Source organism: Plectropomus leopardus, chromosome 18, assembly GCF_026936395.1.
Source record: "Plectropomus leopardus strain MGB_pleo_1.0 chromosome 18, ASM2693639v1, whole genome shotgun sequence".
Lineage (NCBI taxonomy): Eukaryota > Metazoa > Chordata > Actinopteri > Perciformes > Serranidae > Plectropomus > Plectropomus leopardus.
In genome coordinates this window covers 27,406,502-27,427,902 of record NC_142193.1, presented here as the reverse complement: position 1 = coordinate 27,427,902, position 21,401 = coordinate 27,406,502, and the positions used below count along the sequence as shown (strand labels likewise).

The 21,401-nt window shown below is 36.3% G+C and overlaps 3 protein-coding genes across 4 annotated transcripts; 2 read left to right on the top strand and 1 right to left on the bottom strand.

The window, feature by feature from the left end:
* Nucleotides 1-1,149: 1,149 nt before the first annotated feature.
* On the bottom strand, nt 1,150-4,449 carry bud31 (BUD31 spliceosome associated protein). The gene is made up of 4 exons (XM_042516991.2): nt 4,258-4,449; nt 3,131-3,253; nt 2,551-2,717; nt 1,150-1,698 (listed from the first exon to the last, which is right to left on the bottom strand). The coding sequence occupies exons 1-4, from the start codon at nt 4,349-4,351 to the stop codon at nt 1,648-1,650; spliced, it is 435 nt and encodes a 144-aa protein (XP_042372925.1). The 5' UTR covers nt 4,352-4,449; the 3' UTR covers nt 1,150-1,647.
* Nucleotides 4,450-4,836: 387 nt separating this feature from the next.
* Nucleotides 4,837-10,712, top strand: pdap1b (pdgfa associated protein 1b). Its single transcript, XM_088091081.1, has 6 exons — nt 4,837-4,991; nt 6,504-6,595; nt 7,299-7,403; nt 7,523-7,644; nt 8,840-8,991; nt 10,251-10,712. Exons 1-6 carry the CDS (start codon nt 4,979-4,981, stop codon nt 10,304-10,306), a joined length of 540 nt encoding a protein of 179 aa, XP_087947207.1. The 5' UTR covers nt 4,837-4,978; the 3' UTR covers nt 10,307-10,712.
* Nucleotides 10,713-11,552: 840 nt separating this feature from the next.
* Nucleotides 11,553-21,368, top strand: shmt1 (serine hydroxymethyltransferase 1 (soluble)). Of its 2 annotated transcripts, XR_015779657.1 has the most exons (13): nt 11,553-11,709; nt 14,353-14,479; nt 14,670-14,815; nt 14,941-15,056; nt 15,195-15,355; nt 16,330-16,411; nt 16,507-16,719; nt 16,841-16,954; nt 17,059-17,181; nt 17,843-17,959; nt 19,202-19,312; nt 20,582-20,975; nt 21,065-21,368. XR_015779657.1 is itself a non-coding variant. In XM_042505044.2 (12 exons), the coding sequence occupies exons 2-12, from the start codon at nt 14,387-14,389 to the stop codon at nt 20,752-20,754; spliced, it is 1,449 nt and encodes a 482-aa protein (XP_042360978.2). In that variant the 5' UTR covers nt 11,553-11,709; nt 14,353-14,386; the 3' UTR covers nt 20,755-21,368. The 2 variants fall into 2 exon arrangements, 1 of the variants encoding a protein (XP_042360978.2); XM_042505044.2 differs by having other exon boundaries at nt 20,582-21,368.
* The last annotated feature ends 33 nt before the right edge of the window (nt 21,369-21,401 follow it).

Genomic DNA, 21,401 nt, shown 5'->3' with positions numbered 1-21,401 from the left:
AATGTGTCAAACTCAACCTGATGGGGCTACCATTACTGTTTGGTTTCGGTATGTTATGCTGAAAAAGATCCACTAGATGTCACTGCGTTTTTAAATAGTCTGCCTTTTCTGTTTGCTTCCTACAGGAAGTTAACAACAAAAAAGTTACCCTGGACATGAGAGCTGTGTGGTTGGGCTTGCAAAGGTAGGCATACTTGTTTGACATGTTAAAGTTTTATAGATCTTCCCAAACAGATTCATGTAACAACATACAAAAAAATAAGGGTCTAATAAGGGTCAAATATAAAAAAAAAGCTCTACCAAACAGTTCATTGTCCTTTTCTGGTAAAAGTAGTGAAGCTGGTAAAAGTAGTGAAGCTAAGCTAATGTGATCAAACCTGACTATGTACAACAAAATATCTGGTTCAATAGCTGGCGCACAAAAAAAAAGTCTGTGATAGAAGATGATAAAAACTCTGTTGTGTATCGGCCACCATCGATGTAAACGTGCTAAAAAGTTTTGTTAGGCTCATGAATGATTGAATTTGGAAAACAGTGACCTTGTTTTTCTGAATTCAATGGATTTTTCCCTTTTTTTCAAGCCATGAACCAGAGGCTCAGACAGACAAAGACAAATGTTTATGTTAAAACATACCAATATAACTATTTGGGCCTTTTCCTAAATTTCACCTTCATGATAAGATACTGAGTATGTGCAGAGATTCACAGATTACAATCAAAGATACAGACACAAAAATGAAAAATATTGAGATGATGGCTTTGTGATATGTGCTTTCCTAAAATATTTACACTACTTTCCTCTTGATAATCATCAGTAATATGGATATAATGATTAAGTGGGTAAAGGCAAATAATAGATGAGCTAGAACAGTCTAAAATTCTTACTTTACTGTAGTGCAGCTTTTATAACCAGGAAAAGACAACGAAAATGTAAGATATGTAGTGTCATATTACAGTATAATATCCATATATATTATATTATATATATATATTATACTTAAAAATACTCTTTAACCCAGTAGTGATTTATGCTACTTTAAGAAATGCATGCAACAGTTCAACTCTACAGTCAATAGTGGACCTTTAATAATTCATGAGATGAAGAATGAGGATGTCACACTCATAAAATACAAAAAGTAAGAGAGCAGGTAAATCAGAATTGTTTTATTTAAAATTACACTACAAGAACAATGAAGAAAAAGTTTTAAGGTTTAAAATAATGACATTTCAAAACAAAACTTCACTTCCCTCCCAGCCCTTTTTAAATGAAACACATGAGAGTTTAATATGAGCTTCACAGTGGGCACGACAGCTGGAATGACGGGCCTGATCCAGAAACAGCTACACTCACCATCCGATTTTGAGGTTTTTGAGTCAATGACTTTTATTAATTAGAAAAAGAACACAGCGCAAAACAAAAGTAAGTAATAAAATATGGCCCCTCTCAGTGTGTTTACCTCTGCTTCCCTGTGTTCATAAGAAAGAGTCAAATTCTGACCCCTACAAAGGAAACTGAGGCGATTTGTTTCTGATGCAGGCGACTGAAATGAAGACGATGTTGCTTCGGGGCGTTGAGAGTGCACAGATGGAGGCTGGGTGAGCCCTGACGCCCAACAGAACATTAACCTGGATGTCCAAAAACTGCACTTAGCCAGAACAACCTCTGCATCCACAGTGGGTGCATTCAATAATCCTCCCCTGCAGAAGAAGAAACAGCAGGAGTTAGACCACAAAGACACATGAGGACATCTCACGTGCCATAATGTCTCTATTTATGAAGGTGAGCGATAAAGTTTTACTCTGTTCTTTTTAATATTGGCACATTGAGTGTAGAGTCTGAGATAATCTCTGGCTTATTGGGAGATCTTTACTTTATGTCACTTGTGTGATTTTCACAAGTATATTTATCCTATTTGCACTCATGTCTGTACAGACCTCAGCAGGAATTTAATTTAAATCAGAGAGGGCGACCAAAGCCTTTAACACACATTTAATACAAGCTGGAGTTTGTTTTTCAAAATGATTAAAACAGACAACTTAAGTGAGAATTGCTATAATTCTGTCAGACTAGAGCTGTGCGATAATATTGTGATATTTTAAGGCTATATATCTCTATTTTTAAATAAACTTTAAACTAATATTGACTTCCAAAATACAAACTTATTGAATGAACAGTAGTTACAATAAAGTTAAGTAAAGTAGCTACTGTCATATAATAAAGTTGAATACACTCCCGTTATAATATCATTTAATAAAATAAAAACTAAGTACTTTTATAATGAAATTTTCAAAAGTATTGTTATAATTAAATAAATCAGAGCGGGACCCATGGTGCTTTTATTTTGAAGGACTTGGCTCATTGATGCTCTGTGTGTGTGTCTGTGAGAGACGGAGAGCTACAGGAGAGCGGGAGAGCCTAACGCTGCTGGCTTATTAAAAACAACGTGACAATTTATACTTCATGTTCATGATATAGTAATTTTATATATCACACATGAAACAATACATCGAGTATATTCGATATATCGCCCACCCCTACGTCAGACTTACGACTTCCAGCTTGCTCTTGGGGACTCTGCAGATGCAGTTGGTCCCAAAGTTGGTGTCTCGGGTTTGGATGCAGCGCAGGCAGCAAAGGTTCTCGTAGCCCTGCTTCTTCCACTTGGCAATCAGGTTCTTGTCTGCGTAGCCCTCTTTTATACAGTACTCATACAGCTCTGTCGGGAGACACACATAGAGACAACACGGGTTTGGCATCTAGGAAGCAGAGTAGAACTACATTTGGTTTTTAATGTGTTTGGTCATGAGCAAATACAAAAATAGCACAACAAAGGAAAATGCTTCTTTCAAGGAGGCAAAAGTACTGGAAAAACATTTTAGGAACTCTGGAAATGTTGAATTCTCAAGCAATAGTAACTTGAAGAAGAATGACAGGTATTTGCAGAGAATCTTGGTGATTAGAAACGAATCTTGTACAGATGAAATGCTACTCAAACACCCTTTTTTATGGATACAAAATATGTCATGCTGAAGGCTGAGGTAGACAATAGAGGAAGAAGAAAAACCAAACAGGAAATATGAAACATGAGATGTGAAGAAGTTCAAAAGGTAGAGAGGAAGCACCATCTACCTCTGCTGATGGCTTTTCTTTTGTAGAAAAGGTCGTAGATGTATCGACTCCGCTGATGATGCAGCCTGAAAATCGGCCAAAGGGACTCCACCTTTCGCTTTCCCTCGTGAGGCTCCGTTTCAGCTGGGACACGGAGGGAAATCAGGAGAGTTAGTTTTGGAAATGAAAATCAATGGTGCGCCTGCTTCAGTGCTCAAAACGCCTCTCTGCGCTGGGAGTGAATAGTGCCACAGATAGCGATGCTGCACACGATCTTATGGTAGGTGGTATTTGTTTAACACACAAAAAAATAAACAGTCTTTGAAGACTTTGCAAAGGAACCATAATTCCTTCAGCCAAAACATGTTGAAATCCCAAATATAAAAAACATCATATGGGAGTCTGAAATTTTAACAAATGTTTTACCACCAACAAAATTAAAGAAGTGTCCTTTAAAATCAAACATTTAATTTATCCTGATCACTAAATTTAGAGATGTGGATAGAAATTGCGTCTTTTGTAACAATGACATTGATAGTATTTCTCTTTTATTTATGAATGCCTTGGCGTTAAAATATTTAGGATGGAAATAGAACAAATTAGTTCAAGGGTTCAATTAGAAAAAAAAAAGACAATATTTCTGTATGATGAAAATGTATTGATAATCTGAAAAAATATTTTGAATATATTTATTTTCTATAAATAATATTATATTCATAAATGTAAATGGAGTCAAAAGAAAACGAAAATACAAGAACTCAAAAAAGAAATAGATTAGACATTAGACCCAAACACAAAGTGGAAAAGCTGAGAAAATACTGTACATTTGTAATTCGTGAAATATTCTGGTTAAATATTTTGGACTAAATATTTTTTTACTTCTTTGTTTACTATGTTTATAGTTCGTCCTGCATGGTTCCGGTTTTCTTATGTTTTATTTACATTTCCTTGTTTGTACATAACTGAATCTGTACATGTGCTTTGCCATGTGTGGAATAACTGGGAATAAACGAATAAAAATCAATAAATTCCTAAAATAAAGTAAAAATGACTGAGAAACTGCTGAGTTGGGGCTGTTTCTCCTCCACACTGCGCTTCGGGCCGAGTGCTGATCGGACCGTCTGTAAAATCTTCTTCTCCCGGCTCACCTTCTCTCATTTTCTGATCCAGCTCGTCCAAAGTGGGCTCGATGAGCTCCCAGCCGTCTGGAGGAGGCTTCCGACTCCTCTTTACTTTCGGCATTTTGCTCTACTTAGTAGAAAAAGACCACAACAAAAACCGCTCGGTGTTTTCGTTTTGATTTCGCGTCTCAGGCGCTACAATATGATGTCGCGCGAGGGGTCCGTTTCTCCTTCGCGGGTCTCGAATGACGTCAACACTCCGAAAAAAAATCCCACACTCAAAATTTTGGCGTTTAATAACTTATAAAATCTTCTTTTAAACTAAAACATAATTTGATTTATTTTAAATATTTATTCATGTCAGTAAAAAAATATATTAATTTAAACCAACGTCTTTCTGTCGTTCCTGGCGTATTGCATCACTTTAGCACACTAGGAAATTGCCTTAACAGAAACAACAAAATGTAGAATTTTATCTCAAAATTGAAGAAATTTAGTTAAATAAACGCACATTACATGGTAATATGTAAGTTATTCAGTTTATAGCAGCATATATATTTTGGTATTATTTTAAATTCACTCCGTATTTAAGATTTGTAAAAAGGCAAATTCACGGACTACTCAGAGTATTTTGTTACTCACCCTCAGTGTGAGTTTAGCAGCTGTCAGTTCGTGCTGCTGTTTTTTTGACACTTTCAGTCAGGATTTAGATTTTAAGGAGTTTTTAACATCGGATTCTTTTGTGAAAATGCCCAAAGGAGGTGAGAAAGATGTTAAAATCTGCTACATTGTGTTGACACCAGCTTTGTACATGTGTTAACCTGCTGTTAGCCACCCAACAACAGGAGGCAGCGTCTCAGGCGACAAGCTTCTCTAACTTAAACATTTGTGTTTTTAGCTTTTTAAAACATTTAAAATTCACTGGCTGCATGTTTATAAACCGCTCTGCTTCCGTTGACACTTGTCTCGTAGCTGTGGTTCACCTGTGGTGAACACTGTGTGAGCAAATGTAAGTGTGATGTCATGTTTCATCATGATTAGTGTTGCAGGTGGATTCATTGAATTTCATAATAAGTTTTAAGGTTATTTTGTTTATTTGGCACTTTAAAAGCAAAACAGTTTGTGCACCAAAGATCACAAAAAAAAGACACATATATGTACATACATACAGACATAACAGTGCATAGGAGAGTTAAACAAGATTTGACTATAAAAGAATTTATACAATATTTAAACACAGGGAGCCAGATTAATAATAATAATAATAATAATAATAATAATAATAATAATAATAATAATACTAACTCTTGGTACATTTCAAATACCTAAATTTGCCAAATCACCTCCCTGTTTAAAAGTTTTATATATATATATATATATATATATATATATATATATATATATTTCTTAAGTCTATTTCAGTCCCTGGAACATGGTAATAATAAAAAAATGCATTTATCATACATCATTATAACTTGCAATTGGATAATTGTCTTCTACTTGTTTCTAAAATTTTGTCTGTATGTGTGTTTAATTTCCTTATTGTTAATTATAGTCTGTCACTTGTCTTTTTTTGAATCCCTTTATTCATCAATTAGTGTTACCTACTGTAGTGTTTAAGTGAACACCACCTAAATTAAGAATTCCAGTATGTTATTGATGTGACCTAGGGAAGTTCAATTAATATTAGTAACCAGGAGCTACTCTCTCTCAAAGCCAGAAACCAGAATAATTAGGCTAAAACTTGCAAAGTCAACAAGTTTAAAGTCTGGAGCTGCTCCAAAGACGATTAATGACTTTTTTTAGTTTTTGACCAACTGAATGTTTTTTGGTTTTTTTTTTTAAATACCCAAATTCTATTTTATTGCAGTGTTCTGGGTGCTGAAACAGAAAATATATTTATATAGTGTCATTGGCCACTATCACCATTCATTGTCTTTGGAGCAGCTCCAAGCTTTATATCCTATGACATCACCAATTTGAGGTTTGGCACACACTTTGGGGAGAGTTGTTCCTGTTAACTCAACAGTTTTAGACTGTAGGAAAAATATTTATGGACTTTGAAAACGGGCAAATTTCCCTTTAAGCAGTCTGGAAACTACTTTCTGATTTGACTAACAAAAATGCACCAAGACACTTAATTTCTGTATGTTTTATGGCATTTTTGTCTACTATGATGATATTCCCCTGGCTCTTTTGTTATTATTTTATTGATATACTACAGTGTATATTAAATCATTATGTTCTCTTATTTAATTAAAAAAAAAAAAAAGGTCGGAAAAGTGGCCACAAGGGTCGCATGCGGACGTACACCAGCCCTGAGGAGATAGACGCCCAGATGAAGGCAGAGAAGGAGAGGAAAAAGGTTGGTGGTGTACATCCAGACACTGTTGAACCATGAAACATATTAATGTTAATTAATGTTTGATTTACGCATATTTCTTGCTTGACTGTGTTGCTGTATTTATTATGTATGGTTTTTACTGACGTTAATTGTTTGTTTTTGTTTCTGTATCCTCTTCAGAAATATAGGAAAAAGACAATAAGTAACTTCAGAAGAAATGTCCTAAAAAATGTGCAAAAATAATTGTAAAATGCACAAGAAAATTACCTAAAAAAACTGACCAAAAAAAGTGTAAAAGGGAAAAAAACAAGAATATGACATTAAAAACATACTTAAAATAAGACTCATAATTCTGTAAAAAATAATGCTAATAATAATATAAATATATATATCTAATGAAGTATTGTGAAAAGCACTGTATAAATTACTATTTCTATTATTATTATTATTATTATTATTATTATTATTATTATTATTATTATTATTATTATTATTATTATTATTATTATTATTATTATTTAAACATGTGCAGCTTATCAAAAAAGTAAAGGTCGAGATGATGAGGTGATGTTAAACATTGCTGGAGTGCCCCTCTAAGACTTCGGTGTCGCTTGTATTCCCTGTAGTAACTGCATGTGTTTGACCTCATGCACTGGCTTGGTAACGTTCTCCTGTGTATGTTCTCCATTGTATGTTCTCCTGTGTATGTTCTCCTGTGTTACAGCAAGAGCAGGAAGCAGAAGAGGTGGGGGGTGCAGCTCAGAATGACGCAGCAGAGGAGAAGCTACCGGCGTCAGGATCAGAGGACAGCGATGATGAAAGCTCAGATGTAACGCCACACTGCTTCCTTCATTCCCCTGTTCTGCTACAAGCATTAATAAAGTATATTCATTTTTCATATGTAATTCCTGTGCACTCATGAAGCACCTTCTTTGCTTGTGTTTGCAGAGGAGGAGAGCGGGCGTGGAGGGCCTGATAGAAATCGAGAACCCCAACAGGGCGGCTCAGAAGTCCAAGAAGGTGACGCAGATCGAGCTGGACGAGCCCAAGCAGTTATCAAGGAGAGAGAGGTGCGTGTTTTTGGTGTAAATGGGAACTTTTTTTTAACATATAGTTAGTATTAAACTCATTTTAAAGGTCCAGTGTGTAGGATTTAGGGTGATATATTAGCAGAAATAGAATATGATAAGTGTGATTTCTTTAGTGTATAATTACATTAAAATAAGAATCAGTATTTTTGTTAGATTAGAGGTAATTATATCTACAGAGGGGGAAAGTCCTGGTCCACACAGTCTGCCATGTTGTTAGGAGAAGCCTAAAAATAGACAAACCAAACCCTGGCTCTAGATAGTGGTTTGTTTGGGTTTTTTTGCGTTTTTGCATCAGCCACTGTAATTTTCAGCCCCTTTGTGATGAAAACACTTTTTTTTTTTTACATGAAACTGTTGTATTCAGTGTTTAAATCACCAGGTTTGTTTGTTCTGGAGAGGAAGAAAACGCAGTAAAAACCTCCTGAACATCTGGATCCTAAAACAACATAATGTAACTTTTTAGCTGATGGTTGAGTCTCATTCACAGGTCGTCAAATACCAGAGTTTGCTTGATGGTCGGACCGAAACAAAAACCCAAAACATTGGTATTAAACAATTTGGAAAAGAGACTCAACAATCAATTAGAAGTTGCATAATGTTGCTTAAAGTTATCAGAGAAAAAAGGAGAGCACAAATTAGCAGATGTTAGGCCAAGAAGTGTTGGAGAATCACTGGTTTGTAACATTAAAGTGCTTTATTCAGTGTTTCTACCAGTTTAAATCACCTTGTCCTTTGTTTTGGAGAAGACACCTCTTCTGAAACACTGAAGAAAATATAACCAGGAGAGTTTTCAGCTGGTTGCAAAGTGCAATTGTCAAAACTAGATGTCACTAAATCCCCCTAAATCTTACACACTGTTCCTTCAGCAGGATGACATTTGGAGTGATATCGAGCTGTATGAAGCATTGATGCGCAGCTTAATCTGCGCTAGAAATATCAAAATGTTATGTAGCCTTTTTCTAAAGTGGTGTGTTGGTGCTTTTTAAGAGAATGACGGCACAGTTTCATACCTTATGGAAAGACCTGCATGTATCAACACTGAAATTCTGAGGGGTGGTTTTTGTTTTATGTCTGTAAATCCTCAGTTTTACATATTTGACAATGACTTTCATTATTACACTCTCCCCACCTTGACACACACACACACACACACACACACACACACTCTGAACAGAGAGGAGATTGAGAAGCAGAAAGCGAAGGAGCGCTACATGAAGTTGCACTTGGCAGGAAAGACGGACCAGGCCAAAGCCGACCTCGCTCGCCTCGCCATCATCAAGAAACAGAGAGAAGAGGCGGCAAGAAAGAAAGAAGAGGAGAAAAAAGGTGAGCAAAACATTTATTCATGTAATTATTATTATTATTGTTGTTGTTGTTATAATAATAATAACAACAACAACAACAACAACAACAACAACAATAATAATAATAATACCGAGTCCCCTGATGTGGCCATGAAAGCTTATTTTTGTCATTCCAAAAAATGAAAATGAAAATGAAACTCAAGTCTTCAGGTAAAGGAGGGCAAAACTCTCACATTTCACTTATTTATTTATCATATATGCCAAACAAATAACGGAAATGTTAGTGTTTTGTCCTTGTTGATTTTAAGGCTTGAGATGTGCAATGTCTTCAATTTTTTGGGAATAATCTCACTGATTTTTGAGTTTAACCCTCCACTGACAATCCCATTGTTGGAGTGCAACCTCTTTTTCTAAACACTTTTATTTTTTTATCTTGAGAAAACTGTGCTATTATTCACAAAGTAGAGCAGGTCAGCATCCACATTATCTTATGCTGTGTTGGGTTTCAGTATTCTCTTGTCTCCAAAATGCGGCCAAGAGCAGCAGGAAGAGTCTAAAATCAGTGATTCCCAGCTGGTGGGTCCAGGGTTCATTCTGAATGGGCCACAAGTGACTCATAAATGTGTCAAGTTTGTAAAAAACACTTTATTTTGAAGCACAGTGAATTTTTCAGCATAGAGCTTTTATTCTGAAGTGCTGTTGTGTTATAAGACAATGTGTTATTTACATTTTGTGAATTAAAATTGAAAATTTACTATCTAATGTCTGAACCTTGAAATAATGACTAAGGAGAGATTTGGACTCGGAGCTGGATCAGTTTGGAACCACTAAACCCTTTGAAACCTGAGCAGTTCAGCTTGATTTCTGTTCTTCAAAAATATAGGAAAAAGGCAATAAGTAACTTCAGAAGAAATGGCCCAAAAAGGTGCAAAAGTAATTGTAAAATGCACAATAAAATTACCCCAAAAAATATGTAAAGGGGAAAAAACAAGAATATGAAATTTAAAACATGCATAAAAATAAAACTCATAATTCTGTAAAATAATTTAAATTTTTTTCCCAAATCTACTAATTTCTTGCAATTTGTGTAACATTTTACAGTTGCTCATTGCCTTTTTCCCATTTTTTTGAAAGAAATCAAACCACTTTGCTCAGAGTTCAAAGGGTTAAATACTCGTGGATGGCATCTGAATGCAGCACAAGAAAAATGATGTTGAATCAGGTCTCAAAGGGTTAATGCGTAGAGCTGATTGTGTCTATCTTTTGTTTCTCTGCTTGCAGCAAAAGAGGCGGCGGCAGCGGCGGCGAGAGGAATAAACTCGCTCTCACTGAAATGATGCAGAGTATTTATCAGAGGCGTTTTTACATGTTCACGGACTGATGCAATATATATATTTGACTATTTTTAAAGGAAGAGTTATGGTGTTGACATTACTGTAACATATGACCATTTGGAAAATGGTTGCGGAGACACCAGTGGCGTTGAGGTGTGTATATTTTGGCGTGGAATAATGGCCTCGTTGATCCCTCCAGGAAGTAAAGCTACAATTGAGAACACATCGGCCCTCACTTGGAATGAACCCCTGCTAACCTATGATCTTGTACATGATATTAATAACGGTATACTTATCATTGTACAATTTGCTAACTGAGCTTTGCCACTATGTTTTCTCGGGGGGGATCTTACATTGTATATAACTGACTCATGAAAACATTCAGATTAATATGATGAAACCAGTAAAATGTGTACATTTCTTTCTTTTCTTTAATTATTTCCCCCGTCAGAAAACGGTCACAACAGCCGTCACCAGCCTCAGGTACAAGAGTCCACAATGTGAACATGAGATGAGTCAATAAAGCAGATATTTATTTTGGAATAGTAAGTGCAGAAAAGTTTTTGCATCAGCATTTAGGGGTAAAAATGTATCAGCCAAAACTGTTGAATTAGTTAAATGGATATACACACATATACGCTCAAATGAACACGTACAGATCAGAAAGACACTCAAAAAGACCACAAAGAGATGCTAAGAGCTGAAAGAGACTCAAAACGGGGACTAAATAACCACAGTCACAAAATGACAAAGAACTACCACAAAAACACAAAATTACCAAAGAAAACCCCACTAAATTGTCTTTAATAATAATAATAATAACAATAATAACAACAATGAGATATTATTATTAATAATAGTAATGATTATAATTAAAAACAGCAATAATAGTCATAATGATGATAATAATAATAACAACAACAATAATAGTAATAATAATAAGAATAATAATAGTGATAATAAGAATAATAATAATTATTATTATTATTATCCCACCCCACCCAGCCAGTCAAACAAGGTGCACTGCAGCTGATTTTGGATTCAACAGGTTAATCTTAGTTTAAATTTCCTCTAATCTGTGTTAAAAAGGGTTCCTAAAATTCTGTCTTCTTAAATCTTTTTTTAACACGTTCATTTGTGGGATAATATTTGAGTAAATAAAAAAAAAATCTGCAAATTATAAACTATGATTTCAGTGTGCGCACTGCGAGCACAGTGTGGCGGTAATGCGCCTAAAACGCAGGATTTCCGGTGAAAGCAGAGAAGAAGAAGCCGCGCGCTGATTGGTTGAAAGTTTGGCGGACTTTATCCTTTTTTATCCTCCGTGTTTTTGTTGTTGGAGCCTCGCGGGCTGATTTCAGACCAGTGACGACAGTGACAGCGGCGCGAGACTCTGCGTTCAACCGGTGAGTGAACAAACAGTTAGTTAAACTTTTATAGACACGATAAAATAAATTAAAACAAAATGAAAACTAGTTTATGTTTGTGTCGGCAGATATACACACGTTTCCAAGAAGAACTCACGTTTGGTTTTTGCATTTAAATCTTTTTTTTTTGCTCCATTTGTGAGGGTGTTTGTTTCCCGCGGTGGCATGACGATAGTTAACTCATGCTAACGTTGTGTTTCATGTAAAAAAAATAACACGTTAGCTCAGTAGATAGTGTTTTTAACTATGTGCACGTGTGTATTTTTAGCGGTAGAGATACATTTACACAGCTGAGCTCAGCTCTGTAAAGGTGTATCAGACGTTTCCTCCTCACCAACGGTGTTTTTTCCTCCTTTGCTGCTAACTTTCTGGGTCACTCGACCAGAGCAGATAATAAAGGTAACAAGGTCACGCGCTCTGCTCAGCTGTTGCATTTCATAAATGCACGGCTAACCTGCAGCCACTGTTGACTCTGCAGGAAATCAGCCTCAGATAAAGATTAGTTAAATGCAAACACAACTTTAAACTTCAGTGGACGTGTTATCTAATATAACGTTACCTAATGCAACCTTTGTTTTTACAGTTTCTGCAGGTCATTTGTTATCAGTTTATGGAGAGGTTCAAAGTTTAACTGGTCAGTCTGCTGAAGAGTTACAACACTGCTGCATGTGTCCTCCTTTGTCTGAGGCTTAGGGCTGTTACAGTGGATCTGCGCTGAATTCATCCAAAATATTTTGTATTCGTGTTTTAAATTTGTATTTATTTATTTTGAAAAAGGGGTGTGGGATTTGATAAGTACTCACTACTCCCTATTGCTTTTCGTACATTAAATATGTATGTTGAGTTCTGAATATATCTGATGGGTTTCATGGTCTTACTTAGATTTTTATTTTTCCATTTTGTTTTGTGCGTTCGGAATAAAAATCTAAAGAAACAATAAACAAAATATTTCTGGCAAGACACCCCATTTGAAAACACATTTTTTCATGCACTGGTCAGTTTTGAGAATTTGGGCCATTTTACCTTCATAGCATGGCTTATTTCAGAGTAGTGGGGGAAAAAACCCCCATAAAAAACATTAAACGTGATATTTTATTTCAGATTTCTTCTCTGGAAATTTTTGCAAAATGTGCATATTAATTGATCATGATAATGCCTTGTTTGTATGTTTTGAAATAAAATTCTTTGCAATTCTTTGTGCTTGCAAAACTTGCAATATTAAGTACAAATATTGTCTTAATGTAAATAATACGGGCATTGCAAATTAGCTTAGGTTATAAATGTAGTGTGCATCAGTTTTATGCTATATACTTGTCACTATACAAATATACCTGAAATAAATGAATAAATAATCAACTTTGAAATTTTCATGGTGATATTTAATAGTTAAAAGTTTTGCACCTGTTTCTTATTTTTATTATGTTTGGAAAAAAATGTATGGATTTTGTCAAAACGTATATTTAAAGCCCTTTTCCTCAAAATGAGATTTTTTTTCTCATACTTGTTGTCATACATAACTAACTAAAAAAAATCTCCACTAACATTTATGTAGACAAAACTACCCAATTTTATTCCCGTCTCTATTCTAAAGGTTTTTACAGAGGGGTTTGTTCATATGTTATTCATTGCCTGGTTTATATTACTTTTCATTCCTAAAAACATGGCAAAAATATCCAAAAATTTCCTCTGTAAAAACCACTGAATCTAATATGTTAACAAAATGATACATTACAGTTGGGCAAGTTTCATGGTGACATCGTAGTTAAAAATTGACCCTGTTCACCCGGGGTGACTCCTCTTACTACAGCTTTTATCTAAAAAGATGTCTCACTCGGACATTGTTTTATGTTTTTATGTGTTTATATTTCTTATTCAACGTTACTTTCAAAGGGCTGAAAAGCTGAAGTGAAAGGCACCGATAAAGGAAAAAAAGAATAATATTAACATTTTAAAGTTTTCTGCTGATACTGTCAAATAACTAAAAAAAGATCTCAGGGTGCAGTTTTTCATTCTTTTGCCATGTGTACATTTCTTTATTTGCTTTCTTTTTTTTCCTGTGGGAAAACTGTCGTGATTGGTTGAGAGCAGCATCAGGTCAGGTACAAGAGTCCAAAATGTGAATTTGAGATCAGTCAATACTGCAGGTGTTTATTTTGGATTAGTAGAAGTCCAAACTGGCGGTTCAGAGTAAGCTGGACACATTAATTAGTTCAATTAATTTAATAAACAAATAAAAATGAGTGTTGGCCCCTCTAGCCCTGACAGCAGCAGCAGATTTGATTAGGAAAAACGAAGGAATTGAGGAGTACTGGAGTTAAAGGTGTTTATATGAACATGATGATGAACTGTATAAGTGATGCATGAAGCAGAATTTTCTTTAATTTCTCTACAATTACTACTGTCTTTCCTTAAAAATCCCTGAGTGCAGTATTGTAGTATTTTGTTACAATAACCATTAAAAAGTGAAATATTGTGCAGCCCCAGTGATAATCAGAATGTCAGTAACACTCATTATAAACTATATTGAATTTATTCACAATATTTTCTAATGCAACTCTTTACCAAAAAAAAGTCTCACTTTGACATTGTTTTATGCATTTATTTATTTATCTTCATCTTCAGATTTCCCCTTTGCACGACCAGAAAAACTGCGACCATGTCTCTGACAAACGGCCACTCTGTGAGCAAAGAAACGTGGTATTCCCACAACACGATGATGCTGGAGCCTCTGTCCGTCAACGACTCTGAGGTTAGTGTTTAGTGCATTTTAAGAATAACAAGTCTTATCCACACGTACGTATGTTCTGGGGATAATAACATCATGCAAAAAAAAAATGCTTGAAGTGCAGCTAATATGGTCACGTTGATGTTATAATTTTCTTTAGAGGTTTTGTACAAATTGTGTTTGTCCCCTGAATAAAATAGTATTTGCGTTTCAGGTGTTCTCCATCATAAAAAAAGAGAAGCACAGGCAGACGTACGGTCTGGAGCTGATAGCGTCCGAGAACTTCGCCAGCAGAGCCGTTCTGGAGGCTCTGGGGTCCTGCATGAACAACAAATACTCTGAGGGATACCCCGGTCAGAGGTACAGCAATTAATCAAATTACTTATGAAATACTGATGTTTGATTGCATCCTGTAGGTGGTGCATTCTGCTTCCTCCTTGATAAAAAAGTATAACATTAATAATAAGTACGATCCGTGTGCTCAGGTATTACGGTGGTACGGAGCATGTTGATGAGCTCGAGCGACTCTGTCAGAAAAGGGCGCTGGAGACGTACGGTCTGGACTCAGAGAAATGGGGCGTCAACGTGCAGCCGTACTCAGGTATCAGATGGTGATTAAACTCCGTAGATATTTGGTGAAGAGTCTGATTCATGTGATCAGTATTTAGACTCTGACGCTCTTCCTCGGTGCTCCTTGTCTTTCCCCTTTTGTCATATTTTGTATTTGCCTCCCTTTAAGGTTCACCTGCCAACTTTGCCGTCTACACGGCCGTTGTGGAGCCCCACGGCAGGATCATGGGGCTGGACCTTCCCGATGGAGGTCACCTGACGCACGGCTTCATGACTGAGAAGAAAAAAATATCTGCGACGTCCATCTTCTTCGAGTCGATGCCTTACAAGGTACAAAACAATTCAGGAAATCACAAAGATTTGGGTACAGACTTCTCAAAGTTGTGAAAAATATGAGCTTCAGGAGGCTTAAAGCACCAAATATTAATGCAGCATGCAATCATTTTTAGACGAATAAGAATTTCTGCACAGTGGTCTTATTGTGGAGGTGGTGGTAATAATGGCAGAGATAGAAAATATTAGGAATTACACCAAAGTTTTAGAGCATTTTAGAGTAGAAATTAAACAAGGACTTTGTCTTCATTTCTTCTTTCTGAAACACATCTTAAATCCGAGTAGTTACCTCTGAGTCCTGGAACTATTTTAACAAGATTAGTCCTCATTAGTTCAAATATGTGCACATGACATCGACCTGCAGCTTCTCGTGAGAGCTGAAAATACCAAAACGCTCCTGATGTGATGGAACTGTAGAGTGAAAACAGACAAAACAGTTAAAACAGGGAAAAAATCAAATATCTGCAAACTTTAAACCAAAAAGCCTTGTAGTTATCCAATCCATGTCTCCTATAGACATCCATGTCTCCTATAGACATCCATGTCTCCTATAGACAGCTTCATCCTAATGCACCAAACATTAACACCGCCTTCCAGGGAATTCTGAGTGAAACAAGACTGTTAAAAATAAAGGTTTTATAGTTTTCTACAGGCATCTACTTTGCAAATGATATTTACATTTACTGAAAGATAAACCCTACCTGTCGCTCCACACTCCCAAAACACCCACATGACATGCCTTTAAAAAAAAATCTGTGGTAATTTTAAACATTTGTGGTTAAAGGTGTGTGTGAAGCATCAATGTTTTAGAAGATGTAGCTTCTTTGCTGCCACATCCACATTTGAAGCATTGTATGCTGTCATGGCAACGTGTGACTCTGGACAGACACAGATGTTAAATGTGACTAGTTGTCACAAGCGCACAACCGAGAGGCGGAAAGTCTACATTTGATATGATGTTTTGTTTTTAGGTGAATCCAGAAACCGGCTACATCGACTACGACAGACTACAAGAAAACGCTCGGCTGTTTCACCCCAAACTCATCATCGCAGGTGCTTCTTCCTTGTTTACTATCACGACAAACAAATCAGTCAGATGAGGAGGAGGACCTAAAAAACGTTCAACTCTGTGTTTTTTTCTTCTTCAGGAACAAGCTGCTATTCCCGCAACCTTGACTACAGCCGCCTGAAGCAGATCGCTAATGAGAATGGTGCGTATCTGATGGGAGACATGGCTCACATCAGTGGACTGGTGGCTGCTGGAGTGGTGCCCTCGCCCTTTGAGCACTGTGACATCGTTTCCACGACAACACACAAGACGCTGCGTGGCTGCCGCGCTGGACTCATCTTCTACAGGAGAGGTAGAAAATGGAATATGATGCTCCCGCCAAGACAAAAAAATAAGAATGTCCTGTCTCTTCATCGTTAATCTGTGATTAATCTCCATTTTCTTCCCTCTTTCGTTGTGTTTCCCTCCTGCAGGCGTGCGCAGTGTGGATGCCAAAGGGAAGGAGACTCTGTACAACTTGGAGTCTTTGATCAACCAGGCTGTGTTTCCAGGGCTGCAGGGAGGGCCGCACAACCACGCCATCGCAGGTACACCTCTCCTCCTTTCTGTCCCTTTGACTCAGTTCTTTTAGTTTCACCTGTCATTCAGGTATGTTTGCATTAAGATTATTTCAATATCTTTTAACTGGCAGGTGTTGCTGTAGCTCTCAAACAAGCCATGACACCAGAGTTCAAGGCTTACCAGCTGCAGGTTCTCGCTAACTGCAAAGCTCTGTCCAGCGCCCTTATTGACCACGGCTACAAGATTGTCACCGGTGAGTGCCACAGCGCCGCTCTACAAACTGAACTGAAACATTTCTTCAGTATCAGTTACCATCGCATAAAAAGACAACAACTGATGAAACTTGCATTTGGATATGCTGTTGTCAGTGAATAATAATGATAATAATAGTGATAATAATACCTTTTAAAACAGCATTACAAAGAGCTTTAAGCACAGTCAATAAAATCCAGAGGTGACAAAACAATTGAATTTTAAAGCTTTGTAAACAGTTAAATCTTAAAATCGATTCTAAAACGGTGCGGTCACGGTACACCACAGGTGAGATGAGTAGTTAACTATGGTGACCGAGTAGGTTTTTGTAAAAGCTAAGAATAAAACCAATAATGTAAATGTTAGTATGGCATGTTGCATGGGTATTTTAAGGTTATTAGAGCTGTTCAAAAAAAAGCACAGATTAATTTAAACTTCCGTATAGCCTTAATTCATTTCTTTTCATGTACTTTCATATGACAGCAGTTAAAACAGTTAAAACCATATAAACTGTAAAAAAAGGAAGATGACATACTATGCTTAATGTCTGTTTTCTTTGAATGATGCACAGTTAAAAAGGGGCAACAATCGTTTATTTCTGACAGCAGTTATGAGCTTCATAGTCTCTGTTGTTCATATACTGTTTCTCTTTTCCTGTGCAGGCGGCTCTGACAACCATCTGATCCTGCTGGACCTGCGCAGCAAAGGAACTGATGGAGGGCGAGCGGAGAAGGTTTTGGAAGCCTGTGCCATTGCCTGTAATAAGAACACCTGTCCAGGTAGATTTTTTTTTTTGTGTGTGTGTGTGTGTGTGTGTGTGTGTGTGTGTGTGTGTGTGTGTGTGTGTGTGTGTGTGCGTGTGTGTGTGTGTGTGTGCGCATTGATACGATATTATTAATGCAGCTTTGTTTGAGTGTGAGTAATCTTGTTGCAAAGTAGTCCTCCCTTTAGTCTCTGTGAATGTTGCTTTACGCCACACTGATCCGTTTTTATTTTTAAACCAACATGATTCGTACACACAGGTTTTTTTTAGCATCTTACACCTGTTGCATAGTTACAGAAAACACTAAAGAGATGCCGGAAAGTAAGACCAGAGATTTCTTTGCTGGGATCGATGATGAGGTGGAACTGTTACTGAAAGTAAACATGAGTATAATGTGGTCAAGAAGATGGAAAACCAGTTTGGAGCTGATGCAAAGCAAACACAGCGACATATTAGAGCAGGAGTGTTGTTAATAGCCCGAGAAAGCGAAGGCAATGGGAAAGGAGTCGCCACACAAGAAGAATTAATCACAAAAGGTATATAGTATCCTTTTAAAGGAAGAACTGACTTGGACATTTAATAAAAGATCACTCCGTAACTGTCCATTAATTGTTTTTTATTCTTCTATTATTATAAGACTATTTATATTTTTTTACATTTAATTTATTTATTGTTATATTTTTATTTTTTGTATTTATTATTTATTTATTTATTTATTTATTTTTTCCTGCTCTGTGTGTGTACCACTGAGAATCCTACAGTATCTGTGACAGGCGTGTTTATACCCTGTATGAATATGCTGAATGTTTATTGAGAAATGCCAATAAAATGTACATTAAAGATAAGAAAAAAAAATGTTTTGACTCGACATGTGATGCCTGACTGGCAACAGTTCATACGTGAGACGGTAAACTTTTGTTGCGGTTTTGCTTCTTGTTCACACGATAATGGCTTTTTGAGTTCCTGAAAATGCAAACTTTTAAAACCGGCTTTTATAGTGTAATCATTTGAAACGCCACCTCTTCTGTCGCCGTGTAAACTGACCATGCTGCAGCGTTTTTGGTTGTTTTTGCAGATCCATTTACAGAAGAATCACTTTTGTAATGACACCATATGAATGCAGATTTTTTAAAAAAAACAAACGCAAAGGAAAAATGAATTAGCGTGAATGAAGCCTAAGATGCAGCCATTGTGCATGTTTCCTGTAAAAGTCTTTTTTTCCTCCATGTTTAATGTTTCCACGTTTGTGTGTGTTTAGGGGATAAGAGCGCTCTGCGGCCGAGTGGTCTGAGGTTTGGCTCTCCAGCTCTGACCTCCAGAGGCCTGACGGAGGAGGACTTCAAGAAGGTGGCCCAGTTCATCAACAGAGGTAACGTTTTAGAAGCTCCCCGATCCTTTCTGGGTCGAATCAGATAAAGTTTTTTGTTTACATCTTAGATTTTGTTCAGACTTCATTCATTTTATATTTGACATCATATTCTTAATATAAAGTAATAATATTTATGTTATATTTTACTATTTATTTTAGACAGGCAGACACTTTTAGGGTTCAGTATCTTCAGAATGAGAAATGAAATAAACAAAAAGTTTTAGCTGTTACCAGTTTTTATGCTAACAGAGTTTATGGACACAAACACTGAGAAAAAACAGCTTTTGAAGTCCAGTATGAGCTTCAGGAGGCTTTTAAACTGTCCAACCTTAAAGCACCAAATTTAAGCTGTTTTAGATTAAACAAAATGGGAAAAGTACAAATACAGCTTTGTTTTGAAGAGAAAAGATTTCACTTGAACAAATTCTGTTATAACTTCAGCAGTTTTAATCAGTTCACGATATTTTTGCCGTATTTTGTTCTCATTCGCATCGATTAAACGACGTGAATTACTACAGCTCTGATTAGCTGATTAGTTTATTTGCCATTTGTGTTAGAAACCACAAAGCGGCTACAACAACATAAAGATAGACATGTAAGACAATATAAACACAACTGAAACAATATAAGTTTAAAAATAGGATAAAAAAATGTAAAAAAGTAATAACAATAATAAGAAACAAAAGCTGGCATGTGGATAGGCTGAAAATCACCTGACACAAGATGCCTAAGGCAAAAAAATCACCTGACGCACGAAGCAAGAAATAATAATAATAATAATAATAATAATAATATGACAGAAACTTTATCTGTACAGCGCTTTTCTAAACCAAAGTTACAAAGTGCTTCACAAAACCAAACCATACATTACAAGAGCTTTAGGTAAAACAACATCAACCCCATTAAAACATACATACATATTACATCATCTTAAATTTACACAAAAGTTATGAAGTTATACAAATGCCTGACTGTATAATTGTGTTTTTAAAAGTTTTTTTTTAAATGAGGAAGTGATTTAGCTGCTTTGATGCTCATGGGAAGTTTATTCCACAGTTTCGGGGCTGGAGCTGTAAAAGCGTGATCCCCTTTTGTTTTTAGCCTCTACATTTAAAAACATTAAATAAACATAAATAATGTGCAACATTTTAGAAATGAGAGAATATGAAGCTGCCCTATAAAGACCTGTCCATCAAAACAAACAAAATCTGATTTTTGGTTATTGAAACTGCAGTCTGAAAGCCGTCCTTGCTCTCTCTCCTCCTGCAGGTATCGAGCTGACCTTGGAGATACAGAGAAGTTTGGATCCTAAAGCTCCGCTGAGGGAGTTCGTCCAGGCGCTGTCTCAGGGAGAGAAGTTCCAGCAGCGAGTGTCAGAAATCAGGACGGAGGTCGAAGCTTTCGCCGGGCAGTTCCCGATGCCGGGCCTCCCTGAGCTGTAGACGCTGGACTGATGATTATAACAAACGTTATTATGCCAAATTTCCGTGGCGTGTTGTTTCGTGTGTATGTTTGTTTTAAGTGTACACCTGTTAAATCGGTCACTTCACAGCAGTTCAGCGTCGGGCAGATTTGTCTGTATGCAAAGATGCTTTTTCAGACTTTTTATTTTCCTCCAGTTTCGTTGCCACACGTTTAAGCTTTAATACGGTCAGAAATCACTGTTTCTTTTTTATTTACTGTCCAAAGTTTTCTTAGAGACAGTTTCTTCAGATCAAAATAGGAAGTGTGGCAGATAATTTCCTACATGAGCTTTCTTTTGTCATTTACTGTATACATAAATAAACTTGATTTAAAAAATGTTTTGTTTGGTTTAAGAATCCAGAATGAATGTAAAACAGCTACTGTGAACCATCTTTTAATTTAACTGTAAACAGGTGAAGACTAATTTAAAAAGAAAAAACTCAGCAAAATGTACATTCCTGCCTGTTTCTTTCTTTTTTTTTTCTTTAATTGACATATTTATCAGGTAACTTGAGAACATGGTCTGTTGTTTGCCAAAAGTACCTTGTCAACTCTGGAGATAACTCAGTAAAATAAAATTATTGCAGCCACAGCTGTTGTCTGCTTCCATATGAAACCTTGTTCC